This window comes from Paramisgurnus dabryanus, chromosome 3 (assembly GCF_030506205.2).
Source record: "Paramisgurnus dabryanus chromosome 3, PD_genome_1.1, whole genome shotgun sequence".
NCBI lineage: Eukaryota > Metazoa > Chordata > Actinopteri > Cypriniformes > Cobitidae > Paramisgurnus > Paramisgurnus dabryanus.
Genome location: NC_133339.1, coordinates 2,723,512 through 2,744,761, shown reverse-complemented (window position 1 = coordinate 2,744,761; position 21,250 = coordinate 2,723,512). Strand labels below are relative to the sequence as shown.

General features: G+C 37.4%; 1 protein-coding gene across 1 annotated transcript in view; it reads right to left on the bottom strand.

The window, feature by feature from the left end:
- Window positions 1-6,703, bottom strand: part of LOC135734106 (killer cell immunoglobulin-like receptor 3DL3) — a 36,665-nt gene extending 29,962 nt beyond the window's left edge. The window contains exons 1-3 of the mRNA XM_065252987.2: window positions 6,573-6,703; window positions 5,876-5,949; window positions 5,328-5,363 (exon numbers count right to left, since the gene is read on the bottom strand). Coding sequence (XP_065109059.2) covers window positions 5,328-5,363; window positions 5,876-5,949; window positions 6,573-6,703 — 241 coding nt within the window. The remainder of the gene's footprint in view (window positions 1-5,327; window positions 5,364-5,875; window positions 5,950-6,572) is intronic.
- Window positions 6,704-21,250: the final 14,547 nt, after the last annotated feature.

The following is a 21,250-nucleotide window of genomic DNA, read 5'->3' as shown; positions in this document are numbered from 1 at the left end:
CCTTATATCTCTGCACCAGAACATCGTTGAGACACGGGGGTTGGACCGTATGACTCGTGACTCAGAGTGTAATCATTATGGGATGCCAAATTTTTCCCTAGCAACCAAATACAGTACCCTAGCAACCGGATAAACACAGCCTTATATCTCCACATCAGAACATCGTACAGACACGGGAGTTGGATCGTTTAACTTTTGGCTTGGAGTATAATCATATATGGTCCCCAGAATTTTGCCACGGCAAGCACCACTCACATTTTCTTCAGGAAATGTACCTATCTAGTTATTATTATTATTATTATTATTATTCCAACCAAATTTCCGCAATTAATACGGCTCGAACCGTTTAACTTAGAAACTTCATTCAAACTTTCAAACGTGCGGACTATTCGGGAATAGTGTGCTATGACTTTTATAAGCGATCGGGGGTACGGTCTTCGCCCCAGGGGCGAAAAAGCAGCCGAAAAATCCCATAGACTTAACATTGCGACAAATTTTGACGAGTCGTAGCTCAGACCTAGGATTTCACAGAAACTTGTGACTTGCCACATTTGAAGAGGCTGGCAGGCTCTGTAAGAACATACCTCACAATGGGGTGTAAGTTGTACCCCTGGGGTGTAAGAGGTCCCCAAATTTCCCCATAGACTTATAATGGGGCAGGAATCATGCCCATATAAGGAACTAAAAACGTCCCGGATGGGATATCTTTGCAGCGCAGTGTCATAGAGACATGGGGGTGGGCTCATTTTACTCAGGCATCCAATCAGTCCCTTAGGATCCTTATTGAGCTATCAAGCCACGCCCCTAGCAACCATTTTGGGCACCCTAGCAACATCTCCCATAGACTGCCATTATAAAATGCCCAGATGGATATCTTTGCAGCACAGTGTCACAGAGACATGGGGGTGGGCTCATTTTACTCAGGCATCCAATCAGTCTCTCACCATCCTTATTGAGGTATTAAGCCACGCCCATAGCAACCAAATATGAGCAGCCTAGCAACATAATAAACAAAGCCTCATATCTCTGGATCCGGACATCATAGAGACATGGGGGTTGGGTCTTTGGGTCATATTAGCCTAATGCTAGCTTCATGCTAAGTCATGCTAGCTTCGTGCTAGTTTCATGCTAGCTTTATGCTAATTTCATAATAAATCTTGCTTACTTAATGCTAAATCATGCTAGCTTCATGTTAAATTTTGTTAGCTTCATGCTAAATCATGCTAGCTTCATGCTAATCATGCTAGCATCATGCTAGCTTCATGTTAATCATGCTAGCATCATGCTAGCTTCATGCTAATCATGCTAGCTTCATGCTAATCATGCTAACATCATGCTAATCATGCTAACATCATGTTAGCTTCAATGCTAATCATGTTTGCTTCATGCTAATCATGCTAACTTCATGCTAATCATGCTAACATCATCCTAGCTTCATGCTAATCATGCTACCTTCATGCTAATCATGCTAGCTTCATTCTAGCTTCATGCTAATCATGCTAGCTTCATGTTAGCTTCAATGCTAATCATGCTAGCTTCATGCTAATCATGCTAGCTTCATGCTAGCTTCAATGCTAATCATGTTAGCTTCATGCTAATCATGCTAGCATCATGCTAGCTTCATGCTAATCATGCTAGCATCATGCTAGCTTCATGCTAATCATGCTAGCATCATGCTAGCTTTATGTTAGCATCATGCTAGCTTCATGTTAATCATGCTAGCATCATGTTAGCTTCATGCTAATCATGCTAGCATCGTGCTAGCTTCATGTTAATCATGCTAGCATCGTGCTAGCTTCATGCTAATCATGCTAACATCGTGTTAGCTTCATGCTAATCATGCTAGCATCGTGCTAGCTTCATGCTAATCATGCTAGCATCGTGCTAGCTTCATGCTAATCATGCTAGCATCGTGCTAGCTTCATGCTAATCATGCTAGCATCGTGCTAGCTTCATGCTAATCATGCTAGCATCGTGCTAGCTTCATGCTAATCATGCTAGCATCGTGCTAGCTTCATGCTAATCATGCTAGCATCGTGTTAGCTTCATTCTAATCATGCTAACATCGTGCTAGCTTCATGCTAATCATGCTAGCATCGTGCTAGCTTCATGCTAATCATGCTAGCATCGTGCTAGCTTCATGCTAATCATGCTAACATCATGCTAGCTTCATGCTAGCTTCATGCTAATCATGCTAGCATCATGCTAGCTTCATGCTAATCATGCTAGCATCATGCTAGCTTCATGCTAATCATGCTAGCTTCATGCTAATCATGCTAGCATCATGCTAGCTTCATGCTAATCATGCTAGCATCATGCTTGCTTCATGCTAATAATTCTAGCATCATGGTAGCTTCATGCTAATCATGCTAGCTTCATGCTAGCTTCATGCTAACGTCATGCTGAATCATGATAACTTTTTTAAATCATGCTAGCTTCACACTAAAACATGTCAATGGCCAGGTAAACTACTAGACTAAATTTCTTTTACATTTCTGTCAACAACTTTTTGCATTTTCATGCACTGGTAATTCCTTGGGAATTGCATATCTAGTTTAAGTTTTTGTTTTATTAATTATTATATGTATCTGTTCACCACAATATGTGAGAAACAAGCAAGGTAATTGAAGCTACTTGCTGGCGGTTGTGTCTTTGTTCCATTGGGTGAGTTGGTGAGAATTTCTTCATTGTTCATGCAAAATCAGACACTAAACTGAAGGGGTGAGCAGCTTATCTCTAAAATAATATGTGTTTTTACACATGCCCTTTTTACTGCTATCATGTTTACCTGTGGGGTGATCTGGGATGTGTTGACAACTGCTTTTTATTGCTTGACTGTAATCTGAAGGCATTGTTTCCATCTGAAGGGTCTGTCCCTTTCGAATGGCTTTAAATGTAATGCATGTATATTTTAAGTCAGACTTCATGACTGCAGCGCCCGAGCGGTAACGCTCAGATTTGAACGTTACTTTCCCAATTTCCAACAGGACACAAAGGGCAATCTCAGATAAAGAAATATGGCATTGATTGTTATAATTCTTGGAAAAAATATTATCCCAAAAGCTTTATTATAGGATAAAACTGCATTGCTTTAAAGATTTCATGCTTGTAGCATCCGAAAGTTTAGGCTTATTGACTTATTGACTTTATGACAATATTTTATATTTGTAATAATAATAATAACAATAATAACAATAATAATGTATTTGATGGATGGGAGGTAAGGGACATTGATTATGCACAGGAGAGTGTTGCCACAAAAAGTATTAAAAAATAATAAAGTCCTGCAACATGATATGCATTATGTGTGTCCGATTTCATGTGGCACAGTGAAGGGAGTTCAGCAAAAGACATCAAAGTACATAAGAGAGATTCAAAAACATACAGAGCAACATGAACATATAGAGATATAGAGATGATTGAGACATTGAGCTATTGTCATACCACACAGTACTACTCAAGACTCAAGCTATTACACTGACAACAATGAACATTAGCTGCTAAAAACACAGATGTTTATTGAATCAAAAATGACAATTTTTATTTTCTTCTGGAATATTGCAGTGTTTGTTATAAATAATTGATTCGTGCTAGTCATTATTTGTTTAAAATGAATCTGCTCTCATAATCTTGAATCAAAACATTATTTTCCTCTCACTGTCAAAAAAATCTCTTGTGTTGCTGTTGTGTTTCGGCCGGAGGGCGGGTTTATAATGATTGGCAGCAGTCACTTATGCTTAACTGCTAAATACTGATTTTTGTTCTCTGACACAATCACCCAAGATTTGAGCTATATTACTCCCTTTTTTTTAAACATTGCTTTGTATACATCCATTCAAGAGTCAGCTGCCATTTGTGCTGCTTCAGTTTCCCCCTGAAATGCCACAAAGAGAGCCGTGAAACGCAATTCACCTCTGCAAAGTTTTTTTGCTATATGTTTGGCTGGAGGATGAGACAGAATGCCCACGAGGCAGCACTGGGGATATTTCTACTGAATTAAACTAAGGGTTATTTGTTGCGATAGACTTTTTCTGGGAATGCACTTTTTCTGAGCCAATGTGTGTGACTTTACAGAAAAATACAGCACCTACATGTTACGGTATTATGGCGGGACAAATTAGACTGTGGCGGGCATTCAGCCTCCATTTTGTTAGTAACGCCCAACTTCAAAGATCCAATCAGGTCCTCAAATGACAAAATCAAGACCTACATTTTTCTCATTTTAGAAGCCGTCACACTCGGGTCTACACTACAAAAGAAAACACCATCACAACTTCTGTTTTATTATGGTGATTAAGTTTTAGAGCAGCACAACTATTTGCTAATCACTTCAAATTCATTTGTTCTTTGACATTCAGTAAGCAATATCTATATTTGCTACAATAACTTCAGGCAGCTTACACTGTACATCTATATTATGGCCTATTATGCTGTGTGATGAAAGTTTTTGTATTATTATAGGATAACATTACATATTTTATTAAAATCCCTGTAAACAGGAACTCACGGTTGAATTTACTTCTATATTTACTTTATAGACCCTTTTACTTTTTGTACACAATGATGAAGTGACAACGTATGCGCGCGCATTTTGGCAACGGAAGTACACCAAGAATCAGCAGTGAAGCAACACAGACAGAGAAAGTTATTTTAAAAAGTTGACTTATCAACTTTTTCAACACAGCTACCAGATCCGTGTACTATAGTGGAGTCGATAGAAGGCCATATATATATACACGTTTATAAGTATATTATATTAGTGCAACCAAACGCAACAACCAGACATTTTGATGCTGGGAAACCGTTTTGATAAACGTTCTGAGTTGCTGACACGTTAGAACCACTGGAGAACAACACCGCTTCCGTTGCCAAAATGCGCTCGCAGGCTATTTGATCACATGGGCTGTAAAAGGGTCTATAATGTGACATATTTCTGAGTCAAACGGAACATATCACACAAGGAAAATAATGGGTGTGGCTTGTGTTTTCCAGTGTGAATTGATTGGATATAGAAAAGTAGGTGTTTCTTTCAATAATTGAACTTGCAGCAGACTGACAGATGGAGAATTATCATCAGAGAATGATCACCACAAGAGAGCAGAAGTTTTAGATTTTAATTAAAGTTTATGAAAAAAAAATTACCCACAGTGAAAAACTGTTTATAATTAACACTGCAATATTCCATTTGAAAAATAAGAATTGTACGTTTGGATTTCATGGGGACTTTAAGCATTTCAAGTATTTTCATTCTTGTACAGCATAATACAAATGACAAAACAAACTAAATCAAACAAACACATATTTTAAAATTAATGAAATTGATTTACCTACTGTTTGTTGAGAGTGGATGTTTGAAATAAGCACTGTAAAAAAACAAAAAACAAAGAGAAAAACTTAGGGTTTAAACAAAGCTGATAACTATCTGAAAGTAAAATACTGTGTGTGTGTGTGTGTGTGTGTGTGTGTGTGTGTGTGTGTGTGTGTGTGTGTGTGTGTGTGTGTGTGTGTGTGTGTGTGTGTGTGTGTGTGTGTGTGCGTGTGCGTGTGCGTGCGTGCGTGTGCTCAGTGTTGGGCAGCAGCCAAAACAAATTAAACACAACACTTCCATTTCAGACATTTCTGCCAAGTGTAAAAAAAATAAAAATGAAAAGCGCTAAAGGGCTAAATTGAATCCTTTTCAGGGGGCGGAGTCAAGATGGCGCCATTGTACCTGTCAGCATGCCGTCTTCTCCAAACCTTTCAATTTGTCCAAAAATGGCTCCTTATTTCGTCCTTTTTATTGCAATATTTAAGTTTACCTGCTATGAGCGGCATAACTTATAATCGGGAGTTTTTACTCGAAATTGGAAACTCCCTGGATTTATTGGGAACTTACACGAGTGTTTGCCCTTCTCTTCACCATTCTTCCTCGTTCCCTTTTCGATCTGGACCATGGCTTCAACATCCGCCCTGCGGCATATACATTAAGAAACGTCGCAGAAAGAGGGGTACTCGTGGAGGTGTCCTAGTGAGGATAAGGAGAGACTTTCATACTGCTCATCATAAACAGCCGTCGCTCTGCCACCATTACAAACTCTTAGGCTCTCAAACGACGCGACGCGTGATGGATCTAAGACTTTGTTATAATCTCCCTTCTCTTACAGCCTCAACGGGATTATTTGCTACTCTGCGATCCACGCGATTACAAATCAGAGCCAGAGGCACAAACTTTCACAATATCCAACAGGTGAAATATGCTGGCAAACCTGTACGATGGTCGACAACTATCAAAATGGCTCTGATAAACGCCAGATCCGTATTGAATAAGTCCTTTATCCTCAATGACTTTTTTATCTCTCACCACTTGGATTTTTTATTTTTAACTGAAACTTGGCTTGGATCCAATGAGCTTTCTATTTTCGGCGAACTTTGTCCATCTGATTGTTCCTATTATAGTACCCCTAGATGCGACGGAAGACGCGGAGGAGGAGTCGCTGTGGTTTTTAAAAATCATTTTCAACTCAGGACCGTCTCACCTAAGTACTATTTCTCATTTGAACTACAATGTGTGGAAATTACGTCAACTACATCACCGGTTCTGTGTGCCCTCGTCTATGGACCTCCCAGACTGGATAAAGACTTTACCGTGGATTTTGCAGAATTTCTGTCTCGGGTTATGTCCGTATATGATCGTCTTCTCATCCTCGGTGATTTTAATATTCATATTGACTGCCCAGGTAAGCCTTTGGTCGCTGAGTTTAGCCGATTCCTTTGGCCTTATTCAACATGTTGAGGAGGCTACTCACGTCCATGGTCACACCCTTGACCTCATTTTGTCCTCTGGTCTCTCAATTGGAGATATTAATATTGAAAACATTGTATTCTCCGATCATAAACCTATCATATTCAACACTACATTGTTCTATGATCTATGTTCTACAAAATCCTCAGGCTATTCTATGCGTAAGATAAATGTTGAAACTATAAATCTTTTTATTGACAGCTATCATGATAATGCCGTAAATTCTTTACTCCCAGCCTCGGACTCTTCTAGTCCGGATCAGCTACTTGAATGTTTCAATTCCTCCTGCACTTCCATTCTGGACTCTGTTGCTCCTGCTAAGTTTAGGGTTCCTAAACTTAAATCTCAGCCATGGATGAATGAGTCTGTCCGTCATCTCAGACAAGACTGCCGGAAGGCTGAGAGAAAGTGGAAGAAAGACCATCTCACTGTCTCCTTTGACATTTTTAAATTCTATTTAGATAAATTCCAAAAGGCAGCAAAAACAGCAAGATACAATTTTTTCTCTGATGTTATTACCAGTCATCATAATTCCCCAAAAACTCTTTTTAGCACTATAAACTCTATTATTAATCCTAGTAATATACTCAAAATTGAGTCATCGAATACTGTCTGTGAAGACTTTTTAAAATTCTTTCTTGACAAAATTGATGTGATCCATTCCTCTTTTAATGCACCTGATCTCTGTGAATTTTCGACTGTGTCATCTAGAACAATGATGTTAAATAATTTTCAACCTGTTTCCATTTCTGAACTAAGAGATGTGGTTATGGAGATAAAAAACACCTCCTCCCCTCATGATGTTATACCATCTATTATCATTAAGGAGGCCTTTGATATTTTTGGTCATATAATTGCGGCTATCATTAACTCATCGCTAGTTTCTGGTATTGTGCCGGCATCTTTTAAACATGCTGTTGTTCAACCATTATTAAAGAAACCTAATCTTGATATTTCTTCCTACAACAATTATCGACCCATTTCAAAATTGCCATTTATTTCCAAGGTATTGGAGAAGGTGGTTTTTTCTCAAGTGTATACTTTTCTTAATTGTAATAATATTCTGGAACCTTTTCAATCGGGTTTCCGAAAACATCATAGCACTGAGACTGCCTTAATAAGAGTTACAAATGACCTTCTGACAGCTGTTGATTCAGGTGAAAATGCAATTCTGATTCTATTAGATCTTACAGCGGCCTTTGACACAGTGAACCACGACATTTTGCTATCTCGTTTAGAGAACTGGGTGGGCATTAGAGATTCAGCTCTTGATTGGTTCCGTTCATATCTCCAATCTAGGACTTTCTCAGTATCGATAGGTCAGTATTCCTCTTCTACTGCTTCTCTTGCTCACGGGGTTCCACAGGGATCAATTTTAGCCCCACTTCTTTTCAATTTGTATATGCTACCTTTGGGGAATATCATTCGAAGTTTTAATATCTATTTTCACCTGTACGCTGATGACTCACAATTGTATATCCCATTAAAATCCAATGTCTCTTTACAGCCCCTATTAAATTGCCTGGACAGCATTAAAACCTGGATGGCAAATAACTTCCTCCAAATGAACCGTGATAAAACTGAGGTCATTATTTTTGGTCCACAAAAAAACCGCACCGGTCTGAGAAATAATTTGGGCCCTTATTCATCTTATGTAAAGCCTTCTGTAAAAAATTTGGGGGTCATCTTTGATTCTGAGCTCAATTTTGAGAAACAAATTAGTACTGTTGTCAAGAGCAGTTTTTATCAATTACGAACTATCTCCAAATTGAAACCAATGCTAAGCTTTAAGGATCTAGAAAAGGTAATACATGTGTTTATCTCATCTCGATTAGATTATTGTAATTCTCTTTATGTTGGTCTTCCACACTCCTCTTTAAATCGTCTACAGTTAGTTCAAAATGCAGCCGCTAGGCTCTTGTCAGGTAAGAAAAAGTTTGATCACATATCGCCAGTGCTAGCCTCTCTACACTGGCTTCCAGTTAATTTTAGAATACAGTTTAAAATTCTTTTAACTGTTTTTAAAGCTCTAAATGGTAAAACACCCAATTATATTTCTGAAATCATCCACCCTTATATAGCACCCAGATCTCTTAGGTCTAATGATCTATCTCTTCTCTGTGTCCCTCGCTCAAGGCTTAAATCTAAAGGGGATAGAGCTTTTTCTACAGTTGCGCCCGTTCTTTGGAACCAGCTTCCCCTCAATATAAAAAACGCGTCATCTATTGGGGTTTTTAAAAAACAACTTAAGACTCATCTGTATCTTAAGGCCTTTCCTGCTGAGTTTTAATTATTTTTTTTCTTTCTTTGTTTCTTTCTGTTTTTATGGTTTTATTTTACTTATTATGATGTGCTTTTTTATTATTTATTGTGTATTGACTTCCTGTTATGTACAGCACTTTGGTCAGCTAGAGCTGAATTTAAATGTGCTTTATAAATAAACTTACTTACTTACTTACCTTTTATATTTAAGAGGTCATTGAACCATAAGTTCAAACAGAAACAGCATTTATTGAAACCAAGCTGCCAAAACATTTCAGGTCAGATTTTGTCTCAGTATGACATCATAGAACGCCCCTCCTGAAGAAGATCAACGCCTACTTCTTCATCATTGCCTCTTTAGCCCCACCCACCAACTTATATCTACACTGTAAAAAATAGCTGTAATTATGCAGCTGGTTTCCAGTAACTTACTGTAGAAGATAAAGACTGAAAATGATTCATGTTCATTTAACTTTGAACAAACTGTTGCCAGTAAATAACATCAATGTAAAATCTACAGTAAGTTACTGGCAACCAGCTGCCAGTAACACCCAGTAATACTGTAATTTCTACAGAATTTTTTTACAGTGATAGAGGAAGTTGACACACAAACACAGAATTACATAAGCAATGTTTGGCCTATGCTGATGACAGCTTCCTCAAACTGGCGTGACCTTTCCAGACAACGTGTCCTAAGCTGCAGTCAAATCACAACACACTAAACAAACTACAAAATCAAAACTTATTACGTATTTTTAAAGGAGGGACTCCACAGAACAAAGAAGACATCAGCCCGTTTTTAGGACAGAGAAAACAGCGCTATAGAGATAAGTCAATTGTATGAAAAATCATTTTATATTGCACATCGTAAACACAATCATACAATAGCTTCGAAAACACAGGAAAACTGGATCTTTCCTATTTTCTTACCATTGTCGCTCGGGGTTGGGGTTAGAATCACTTTCTGTTACATTTTTAGACATCCTAACCCAAACCCCAACTCTAACCCTAACTCCAGGCGAGAATATAAAAAAAAAGAAAACAATATATAAAATGACACGAAAGGAAAGTTGTGCCACGGACACAAAAAAATGTATAGAATTTCGTGCTCAAGAAATGAAAAAGAGAAGAATTTCGTGCCATGGACACAAATAAATTTATCACGTTTTTCGTGACTATAACACAACTTTCCGTGAGATCATGTTGTAAATGTCAATAGGTTGGATTTGACTCACACTTATAGCTTTTCCTGCCATTATTTAACCTTCCTGTTCCCAATGTAAGATTCCCAAAGTTAACTACAATACAAAAGAAAACACTGATTTCATAAAAGACTTACAAGTCATCATTTTGGTGCATACATTAAATGTTTTCATCTTCCTTAAGAAAAACATTCTTTTCTGAAATTTCAACAAAAGGCAACTCAAAATCTAGGTGATGATGTAACTTATATATATAATAGTATGTAATGTAATTCAGCCCCACAGATACACAAAACCCTAGTGGAAACACTAATATCTTATTTGATTACAGTATACATAGATTTTTCCATTAAAGGATAATTCCGGTATTTAACACTTTGAGTCTCATTTCTGGTTTGTTTTGGATGAACTACAGTGATGGACACAGAAATTTTGACAATGGGTCGTGTCTTGAGTTTTTGACTTGTTTAGAAGCGTCTCTTAACTGCTTCAGAATGGAAGTCAATGACCATGCACAAACATGTCATTAAAACAACACTTAACGTTCATTTTCAAAACTGTACTACTCACCGAGTAGTTCGTGGTGTTCGTTGATGATTAAAAACAAATATATTGGCGCAATGTATGATTTCAATCCGTGTTATTTGCTATAGTGGAACTATTTTTTCAGATACCTCACAACCGCGTATATACTTCCGCTCTATATTTGAGTCAGAAGCGTTAGCACACTCGGCATGCCTGTCACGCGTCCTGCGAGAACAGCATTAGTGAAACAAAACACAAGAGCACTTTTAATAAGGTAGCCTTACATTTTTCTAACAAACAAACACTCCCGTATCAGAAATTAACAGCACAGTAATTACTGACAACGTAAAGGGTAGGCTATTTAAATAAAACAACGAAAATAAATGAACGAAGTTCAACAAACTAATAAAACGGTAGCATACTTTCCAAATTAAGTTTATTTATAACACTTACATCATCCAATATGTTTTTTCATCAGCAGAACAATAAAGAAGATATTTGCAGAAACCCCAGTGCTCCGTCATTGCAAGTCAACCGATCCGCACACTTTAAGAGTTAAAGCATATATATCCAATACAACAGTAATCCCCCATAACTCCGTGTGACATATTGACGTCTTGTGAAGCAAATCAATCAGTTTTTGCAAGAAACTGGACGTTATTTACAACACTATTAGCGTGAATACCAAAGCAGGAAGCGTGCTTTCCGTTCGAGGCGATCTCTTCCACTGGTGGCGTTTGGTGGCTGTTGGCTATGGATGTTGGTCTCTCTGCGCCACCTATAGAGCGGGAGCGTGAAGCGCACTTACTGCTTGGCAAAAGCTCTGCATTAACGCTGTGAAATATTACTATATATATGAGAATCTCAAAACTGAAAATCGAATGTCAACCCACGGAACAAATATTCAAATATTCTGGTCCAGCCCTACAAATATGGGAAAAATTTCTTCCGAGAGAAACCGAGCGAAAAAACTACAACCACATGTAAACATACCCTTTTTTGTTTCCCAGTGGCGGAGTGATATATCAGCGAGCAATGAGTCTTACAAGAGAGATCAATGGAATTTTACAAAATGCCAAATAAAACACGACAGAAACTGTATTTCGCTTCACAACTTGTTTTTAAACAACAACGAACACCACGCACCACTCGGTGAGTAGTACAGTTTTGAAAATGAACGTTAAGTGTTGTTTTAATGACATGTTTGTGCATGGCCATTGACTTCCATTCTGAAGCAGTCAAGAGACGCTTCGTAACAAGTCAAAAACTCAAGACACGACCCTTTGTCAAAATTTCTGTGTCCATCACTGTAGTTCATCCAAAACAAACCAGAAATGAGACCCAAAGTGTTAAATACCGGAATTATCCTTTAAATCAAATAAAGAAAATAGAAATGTTTAGCAATTCAAGTTTGCAATTACAACACATTTTTCCTTATTACCATCTCACTGTTCCTGTCACAAAAGCATATATTAATGTAAAAATACATGCGACCTGCTTTATCTGTATTGTTGGATCACTGTAAACTATTTCTGTAGAAATGACAGTACTGTCAGCTGTTTGCCAGTAACTTACTGTAGATTTAAATATGTTCTGGCAACAGTTTGTTCAAAGTTAAATGAACATTAAACATTAACAACACTGTTAAACCTTACCAGGCTTTTTAGGAGTAAATTACTGGCAAAACTGTTGCCAGCTAGTTAGAAAAAGAAAAAAAAATCTGATGCTGCACAAAACTAAAAATTTATCAAAGCCAATGTTTTATCTAATCTTTGAAATGCTCAAGACTGTGAAAAGGGTTTAAAAAATCCAGTCCAAAATCACTTTTTATATTGAAAATAAGTCATTTTGTGTTTTCCCCCCCAAATAAGTAACATCACTTATGAACTTGGCAATTAAAAAGTTACAATCATGGAATTTGTGTAAATATTTGGTAATTTTGATCAGTACTGAGGTTGATTAACAGATTTATTTAATAATATATATATATATATATATATATATATATATATATATATATATATATATATATATATATTAATCTGATACATTTTTACAACAGTTTAATTTAGTAGCATTTTTGGGCCACAAACAACATGAAAGGGCAGTGAATTTGAACAATCCACAAGGGTTAACGTTGATAGGAGATGCTAAAAACTTGCTTATCAGGAAGCTATTTGGAATCTTACCTTTATGTGTTTTAAAGACAAAATATTTTAACAGTTTACTTACTCATAGTTGTGTGATCCATTTTCAGCTTTTAAACATACAAATCCACTATTATATTGTTAAACACAGCACGCTCCAGAGTAAACAAACAAACATATTGTTTGTATGCAATATGCATGCACATGTGTGTGTGCGTATGTGTGTTTTAATGCATTAATCCTTGTTTTCTGACTGAAGATGTAAACAGTTTTCAATAAATTGTGACGTAGTGCATCATGGGGAATGTAGAGGACAGTAATTTACCAGATAATATTACAGTTATTTCCCTTAATTGGTGCAAAGAGTAATTTACTGTAGTTAATTATTAGGGCAACATAACTGCACCCCATATCAGAGTAAAATACCTTTCACCGATGTTAAAGCTAAATACTGCCAATTTTTCAGTTATTTACCCGGAAATCTACAGCAAGGTTTAACAGTGAAGTATTTGTCTTCACAGAATACCACTAAAATAACAACAAAGCTTTCTTGGAAACAAAATATGAAAGAATAAAACAGAAAAAGGTTGATGAGGATTTCTCGTTCCCAGAATGCTTTGCATGAGGCTTTTAGTTTAGTTGTATTCTGTATTTTAATTATTTTCAGAATTCAGGATTAATTCAAGTTTTAATTGTTCTTACAACTTTTTTATCTATCTTAAGTACCACAACAAGTCTATCTCTCACCATCTCATCGTGCAATTGTACGGATTCACAATGCTGGACTAGACAGGGCAGTTCCCTTTCAGTCGGTCACTACAACGTCACGTCGTGACGTCTCCATTCCCTTCTTTCAGGGACTGAGGGTTACATACATGTTATGAAGTGATCCAAAGACTCGCCCACCCATTGCTGTCTCTAATTTCAAAAATAAAATTTCTACAAGCTATGAAGTGATCATTCAGTCAGTTCTTTCCTGTTTCGTACTCATTCGCTTCCTGAGCGCTTAAATGCAGTGAAGTTAATATGTCCTCTTCTTTTTTACCCATCATATAGATTAGGCTATTCACTTAATTTTTATTCGCCTGCGTCTCCAAGCCTGATGTGATAGGAATCCTTTCAAAACGCTTGATCAATTTCAGCCAGTCATCTGCTTTAAATGAGAATTTTCCAGCTGAGAAACTTGAAACTGAGATATAATGGTGTCTCGTCCTGTCTTTCTTTTAATTCGCTCTTCACACGATCCCACTTCTAACAACATTCTATGTTGTTTATTGGGTACAACAAAACCGTTTGTTTGAACACGACAGTCAGACACTTCTTCTAAAATCCATCCAGCAACATTTAAATCAATATCAAAATAAGATAATTTCTCTATTAACAGATGTGGCTTATGGGGGCAGTTTCCCGGACAGCCAGGACTAAGCCTTAGTTAGATTTGAATATTTAAGTAACTTTTAAAAGCATAATTTATAAATAAAAATTACTCGTGTGAATCTTAGATTTCTTAGTCTTAGATTTCTTCAAATATGTGTAAACTAAATTTTAAAGATAGAGAATAGCATCCTCCACACCTCTACCCTCTCTGTAGATAAATTGTAATGAATCAATGCTATACGCCTGATTCAGTCCGCCGCCACGTTGATTCTAAAACGAGGCTGTGAGGGACATATGACCTCATTTTGAGATAAGAGCAGCGCAAAGTGAACTTAAAATCTGTTTTGTTATTAGCCTGTTGGTTAATCATCAATTTCTAATGTTGTAAGCATGTTTACTTTATAACTAAGTACATATCTCCAATTTGTAGAGATCACAAAAACCGCAAGTCATGTATACATTAAAAACTTTTCTCTGGGAAGTTTTTTGAGCAGGATTTAACAGAAGCAGGATTCATAAATAAATAACATATTGGGTTCATATGGGTTTTACCTTGAACAATACTTGCACAACAAACTATTACTTAAATACTTTAGCTTGTTATCAAGTCAATCACATGTTATTAAGTCAATGTTCATGTCATGAAAAAACATAAGGAGAAAATAAATGGTACAAACTCTTATGATCTATACAAACTGGAGATGTAGACTTAGATGCCATAAAATATTGTTTTGTTGCACTATATTGGTGTTTTTAAGAATAATAAATGCTTACAACATGAGAAATAAGAGATAAGCCAACAGGTTAATATCCAAAACAGATATTACTGTACATAATGTGATAATCTCATCTCAACCTGGATCATATGCCCCTTGTAATTTTAACAATCCATGTTTTCTGAGGTTCTTTGTCCTGTGGAAATTTGTAAAACAATGTATTTTCTGTGTTTTTGTGTTAGTTTTGATGGCTGAATGACCAGCATTCTGATACAAAACAATATGTTTAAAGCGCACGTCCTGGACGTCCATCATGCCGATGGACTGAATAATGCGTACAGCCTCAGTCTGCTGTAAATCACTTCTTTAACAATTTTCCAAAACATTTCATAATTGATGACTCTAATGCAACTTAAAAAAAACACTGAACCTGAGAGTACTGCAACACACGTTTATACCACATTTACCATATTAATGTGTTTGTTTGATTGACAACATGTATGAAACCCACTTTTAACACACAGTGATGTTCTTTCATTAATAAATATTTAGTCATTTGTATTGTTCCAGAAACACTTTGTATAGAGCCTTAATCAGCAAGTTTGTTAAACTTCAGCTTCATCTCATCTACAGAATCACAGTTACACAAAACATCTCTTTGGTGTTTGTGCTGTTTTAACACTATCAACACACCAGACTGACTGTTTCATACAAACATCATTCACTCATACATCACGAGAAGAGCATGAAAAGATTTAGTAAATCCAGTAAATCTCTTGATCCTGTAGACGATGTGACAGTAATTGATGTGTAGTTAAATTCATAGAGAGAAGATAATACTCACAGAGAACTAGAGGAAGAGAAATCAACTCCATACTGATCTACTGATCACTGACACTTAAACATTAAACACTCTGGGTTAAAACCTCAAGACTTCCTCATTAACAATGTTTCTCAACTCTGTTCCTGCATATTTTGTATGTCTCTCTTATGGCCTCAGTTCAGTTCATGGAGATCGCTGCTAATGAGCTCATTATTTTAATCAGGTTTGTTAAATAAGGGAGACATACAAAATCTGCAGAGCAGTGGGCCTCCAGGAATAACGTTGAGAACCACTGCTCTATAGCACCATGTATAGACCTATAAACAAGCTAACTGCTGATATTACCCACAACTCCTGAGAGGGAGGTGTTTAGTGATGTTTAAATATATTTGAAATCTATAACAATAAAATCTAGTTTGTGACTTTTTCATCCAGCATCAAATGGAGTTAAACTACATTTATTTGTCACTGACTGCACATAATAATGGTGGTAGTGACAGTGTTTGTAAATTAAAGGAAACATTTTATTAGAAGCTGTTGAACATTGACGGCTTTCACACATTTGTTAATACCACAAAACAGAAACGGAACTGAAACTAAAACCACACTGAGCTCAACTTTTCCATCAGATCACTCATGCTGACTTTGACAATGATATATATGTACATATGAACGCAGTTATCAGTGATGCATTTTAACTACAAACAATAAAACTTCAATACACACAAATCACATATGAAAGTATATAAAGCAGTTTAACAAAAAAATACAATCAATGTTGCCAAGACTAAGGAGATGACTTCTGAAAACACAAAGTAGTCCATGGCCCCATTATGACATGGTGGAGAGGGTCAGCTCTTTCAAGTTTTCAACCTTACGTAGACAGAGAACACACATAAAAACCTGTGAAGAATCTCAGCAACAGCACTTTCATGCATACTAACTCGTAGCACCACAGTCAGGTTTGGGAACTGTACTGCCCTCAACCGTAAAGCACTACAGAGAGTAGTGCCATCTGCTTAACACATAGAACCAAACTCCCTTTTGTCTAGGACACATGTTCAGATCGCTGTCTGAGGAAATCAAAGAAAATGATCAAAGACCCAAGCCACAAACTTCCATCCGGCAAACGGTACTGCATTATTAAAGCCTGGACCAGCAGGCTCAGCGACAGCTTCATCCCCCTGGCCACCGGATCACTAAACTCACATAATAACTTACTTCCACCAATACACTGCAAGATTCTGTCCTCTATCATTGTACTGTTTTGTGAAATTCTGCATATACTGTATCATATTGTGTTATGCACATGTGTATAATGTATCTACTGTGACTTCTGTGTTTATTATTATAACTTGTGTACTTACTGTTGTATTACTTTCTTTAGCCTATTTATTGTTGTAACTTCTCAACTGCACTGCTGACAGGACTATGCACACAAGATATTCACTCCATGTACACCTGTGACAAGGATGAGACAATACGATGATTTGATTTTGATTTGAAAACTGCACATGGTTCTGGCTAGAGAGGATACAGCTATGGCGAAATCTCGAAAAAAAAATGTTTGTTTAGTGTTAGGTTTGGGGGTAGAATTAGGATGAAAACAGGGCTCAATTTCATGAGATTTTGGCCATAGCTGTATCCCTTCTAGCCACAACCACTTCAAATGGCTAATTAGCATATCAGAGGATAAACTGCTAACACAGCCCATCCTCACCCCATGGCGTCAATATTTGACGCCACTTGACCATGCGTCAATATGTTACGCGGAGGGTATACCCTTCGCGTCATTTTTTGACGAACTGGGGACTTCAATACTATTGAGTCCGTTGCATTCTATTTCCTATTTTCGTACCATTTTCTTACCATTTTCGCGTCGGTTTAGGGTTAGATTTACATAATGACATCCCTACCCAAACCTATCCCTAACCCCAATGTCAGGCGACAACTGTTTAATTTCGCGTACCTAATAGTATTGAAGTCCCCAGTTCGTCAAAAAATGACGCGAAGGGTATACCCTCCGCGTAACATATTGACGCATGGTCAAGTGGCGTCAAATATTGACGCCATGGGATGAGGATGTGTTGGCTAACAATACCAAACAACATGGGTGTCATATTCAATATTCTTCTAAACACTCTGTGGTCAATGAGAAAATGAGTCTTTATTCTACCAGAAGCATCTCAAAGTTAATGAACACTTTGTGGCTTTTGCAATCCGCCCTTGAAATTAGTGATGGCAGGGGTGCCAGAGAAACTTACGCAATTGATCTCATTCTTATGCTGTCTTACGCCACACATCCATTATCTCATGCAGGCTCGTGCCCACCATTAACTCTTCACCCGCCAGTGTTTTTTTTAAAGTTGCCAGCCAGGCCCAGCATTTCTTTTTCACAAAAGTTTAATGCCTTCCAGAAAATTTTCGGTCACACTTTATTTTACGGTATCACTGTTACAGTGTAATTATACATTTAAGCACTAAGTAATAATCATTAACAACATGTACTTACTATAGGGTTGGGGTTAGGATTAGGGTTTGGTTTAGGGTTAGTTGCATGTAATTATGCAAAATTAACTGTTATTACTATAATAATTACATGTAACATGTGTAACAAAGACACCGTAAAATAAAGTGTTACCAAATTTTCTTCTTTAAACATATAAGCATACAATATATCAAATGAAAAAACAAACCGATCAGCCGATCAGTCTGCACAGCACTATTTAATTTGGATCATACAAAGCATCAAGCTCTGGATAAGAAGCAGCCCTGCCCAAATTCCACGAACGCAGATATCCTTAAAAAAAACCTGCAGATTAAAGTACATGTCATTGATAAGTATTCAAACCCCGTGAGAACATGTTTGTAAGCTGTAAAAGCCTGCATGATGTTTGCGGTGATTTTAGTAATAACTGTAATAATAATAATGTAATAACTAGAAATAATTTTATAGAGAAAAATTCAATGGATATTTGACATCTGTAAACAGTAATATATTTATATACAGAATCTAAATATGGTATTGACTGTTGCTTCAGTTTAGTTCAGAGTACTCATTTGGTTTGGTTCTTCTCCTCTTTCTCAGTGGTTGAACTCAATAAAATTTGCTGTCATTTGTACATTTTACAAAGACCATTATTCATTAGATTTTAGGAACTTTTTGACACTTTTATCAGGAAGGAAGTATCTTTGACATTGAGAAATAGACCTGTTCGAGTCGCGACTCACTCGGATCTTTAACCCGGATCTTTAAATTAACTCATGAGTCGCGAGTCTCTAGTGTCATTAACCCGGATCAGTTGAGTCCTACTACAATTCAATGTAAAACCATAAACAGCGCCACCACACACACAAACCTCTTTCAACATTATTGATGAGACTTCGCTCGCACTACAGATCCACTCGTAACCGGCTGATCTGCGCGAGAACTGACCCGAGATTCTCACTCAGAGCCGGAAACATTGCAAACTCGAGAGACCTGTGGATCCGCGCGAGCCGCGAATTGACCCGAGATTCTCACCGGGAGCCGGAAACATTGCAAACTCGAGAGACCTGTGGATCCGCGCGAGCCGCGAACTGACCCGAGATTCTCACTCAGAGCCGGAAACAATGCGGACTCGAGAGACATGCGAATCTGCTCTGACTCGAGAGTCTCTCAACTCGTAACCGACTGATCCGTAACCGGCTGATCTGCGCGAACTGTCTCTCCGACTCTGGGGGCTACATAAGCAGGACAGTTCTTTTCTATATTTTCTCTATATTATTATGCTATTGTTATTAGGCTTCTTTTTTAAATGGTCCACACCAAACCTATACCTATAAGCATGTTACTTCAGAAGTGAAAGGCTTTTGTTATGGATTTGCTTTTGAGGAGACTTCAGTCGCTCTATAGATCCACTAACCGGCTCCGGCTGATCCACGCGAATCAGCCGGTTAGTGGATCTGTAGAGTGAGTCTCATGTCCATGGTCTGCGAGTCTGCAATGTTTCCGGCTCTGAGAATCTCGAGTCGCGTGGATCAGCCGGTTACAAGTGGGTCTGTACTGAGTTTCCTTGGCAATTTAGCAATACTGACTCAAATGACTCAAGTGAATCACACAACCCGGATCACTTTAGTGAGTGACTCACAATAACCCGGATCCTTAAAAGGAATCGAGTTTGCCAGGCCTATTGAGAAACATCTAGGGACTGCAGCCTTCCAAGGCAGTTTTGAAGGCAAATGACATCACTGGGGCGCGACGAAGGCTGTCCCAATTCAAAGACTCCTTCACATACAAGCCTCTTAATGGCCTTTTCCCCCCTGAAACCAAGAATCCAATATGTAACGCTCACAGCGGGTGCATCCCAATTCAGGGTCTGGATGCTTTTAAGGCCGCAGACTTTGAAGGCAACAATGCGAACTGAAATGAGACGGTCTACGGGGGGAGTTGCATCACTTGCTGTTTCCTCCCACTACGCTTGTCATCGGGACACAACAGCTGAGACCTATCTTTTAAACTTTTAAATTACATTAAAAGCATTACACTGTTGTGAACATATTTTTAAATTGTATGTAGAAGGTATTATTATGTTTGGGCCTACATGTTGTTGCTTTTTCACATTTTGACCAACAGGTGTCGCTAACGTGATATGGTGTTTTGAACGCTTCGAAACACTGAATTATTTCGCGAAGCAATTGGTTCAATTGATTTGAAGCTTCGAAAAGCTTTGTTTCTCCAATCACTAGTGAGCTACCATCCTGCAGACTTCGGCCATTTCTCAAAAATGAAATTGTTTAAAATAAGAACTAAGGATGAACTAAAAATAAAAATTAAGATATTTATAAAATCTACGAATAAGCATCACACAGACCTGCATTTCTGATCAAAATCTTTGCATGTTTTGCAAAACAGCAATCATTCATCACCAACTGCTCAAAATAATGGTGTTAGTGTCTGTAATGGAAAAATCTATTAGAAGCTGATGAACAAAAGCTGGTTTTAACACATTGGTTTTTATCGCAGAACTGAAACTAAAAACACACTGAAATTTATATCCATTCAGACCTCTAACACTGATGTGTGCTGCTATATGCACTTGTCAGTTTTGAATTATCAGTGATACTTAACTATTATTAACTGTTTATGCATAGGTTTGTATTTGTGTCTAAACCTATCACAGTATTCCAAGCAGAACTATGAAAATTAACTATGTTTTTTGCGTGGTAAAGGTGTAGTAACCATAATTTAACTATGGTTTTTGAATACCGTGGTTTTCAGAACCATGGTTATTTTGTGGTAACCATGGTTTTACAACAGTAACCATGTTTTTTTTTGTTGTTGTTGTTGTCTTAACTGTAAAACCATGGTTAATTTTTGTAAGGGTCATCCTGCATCATTTGTGCTACAGACATTGAATGATACCTGAAATCAAACT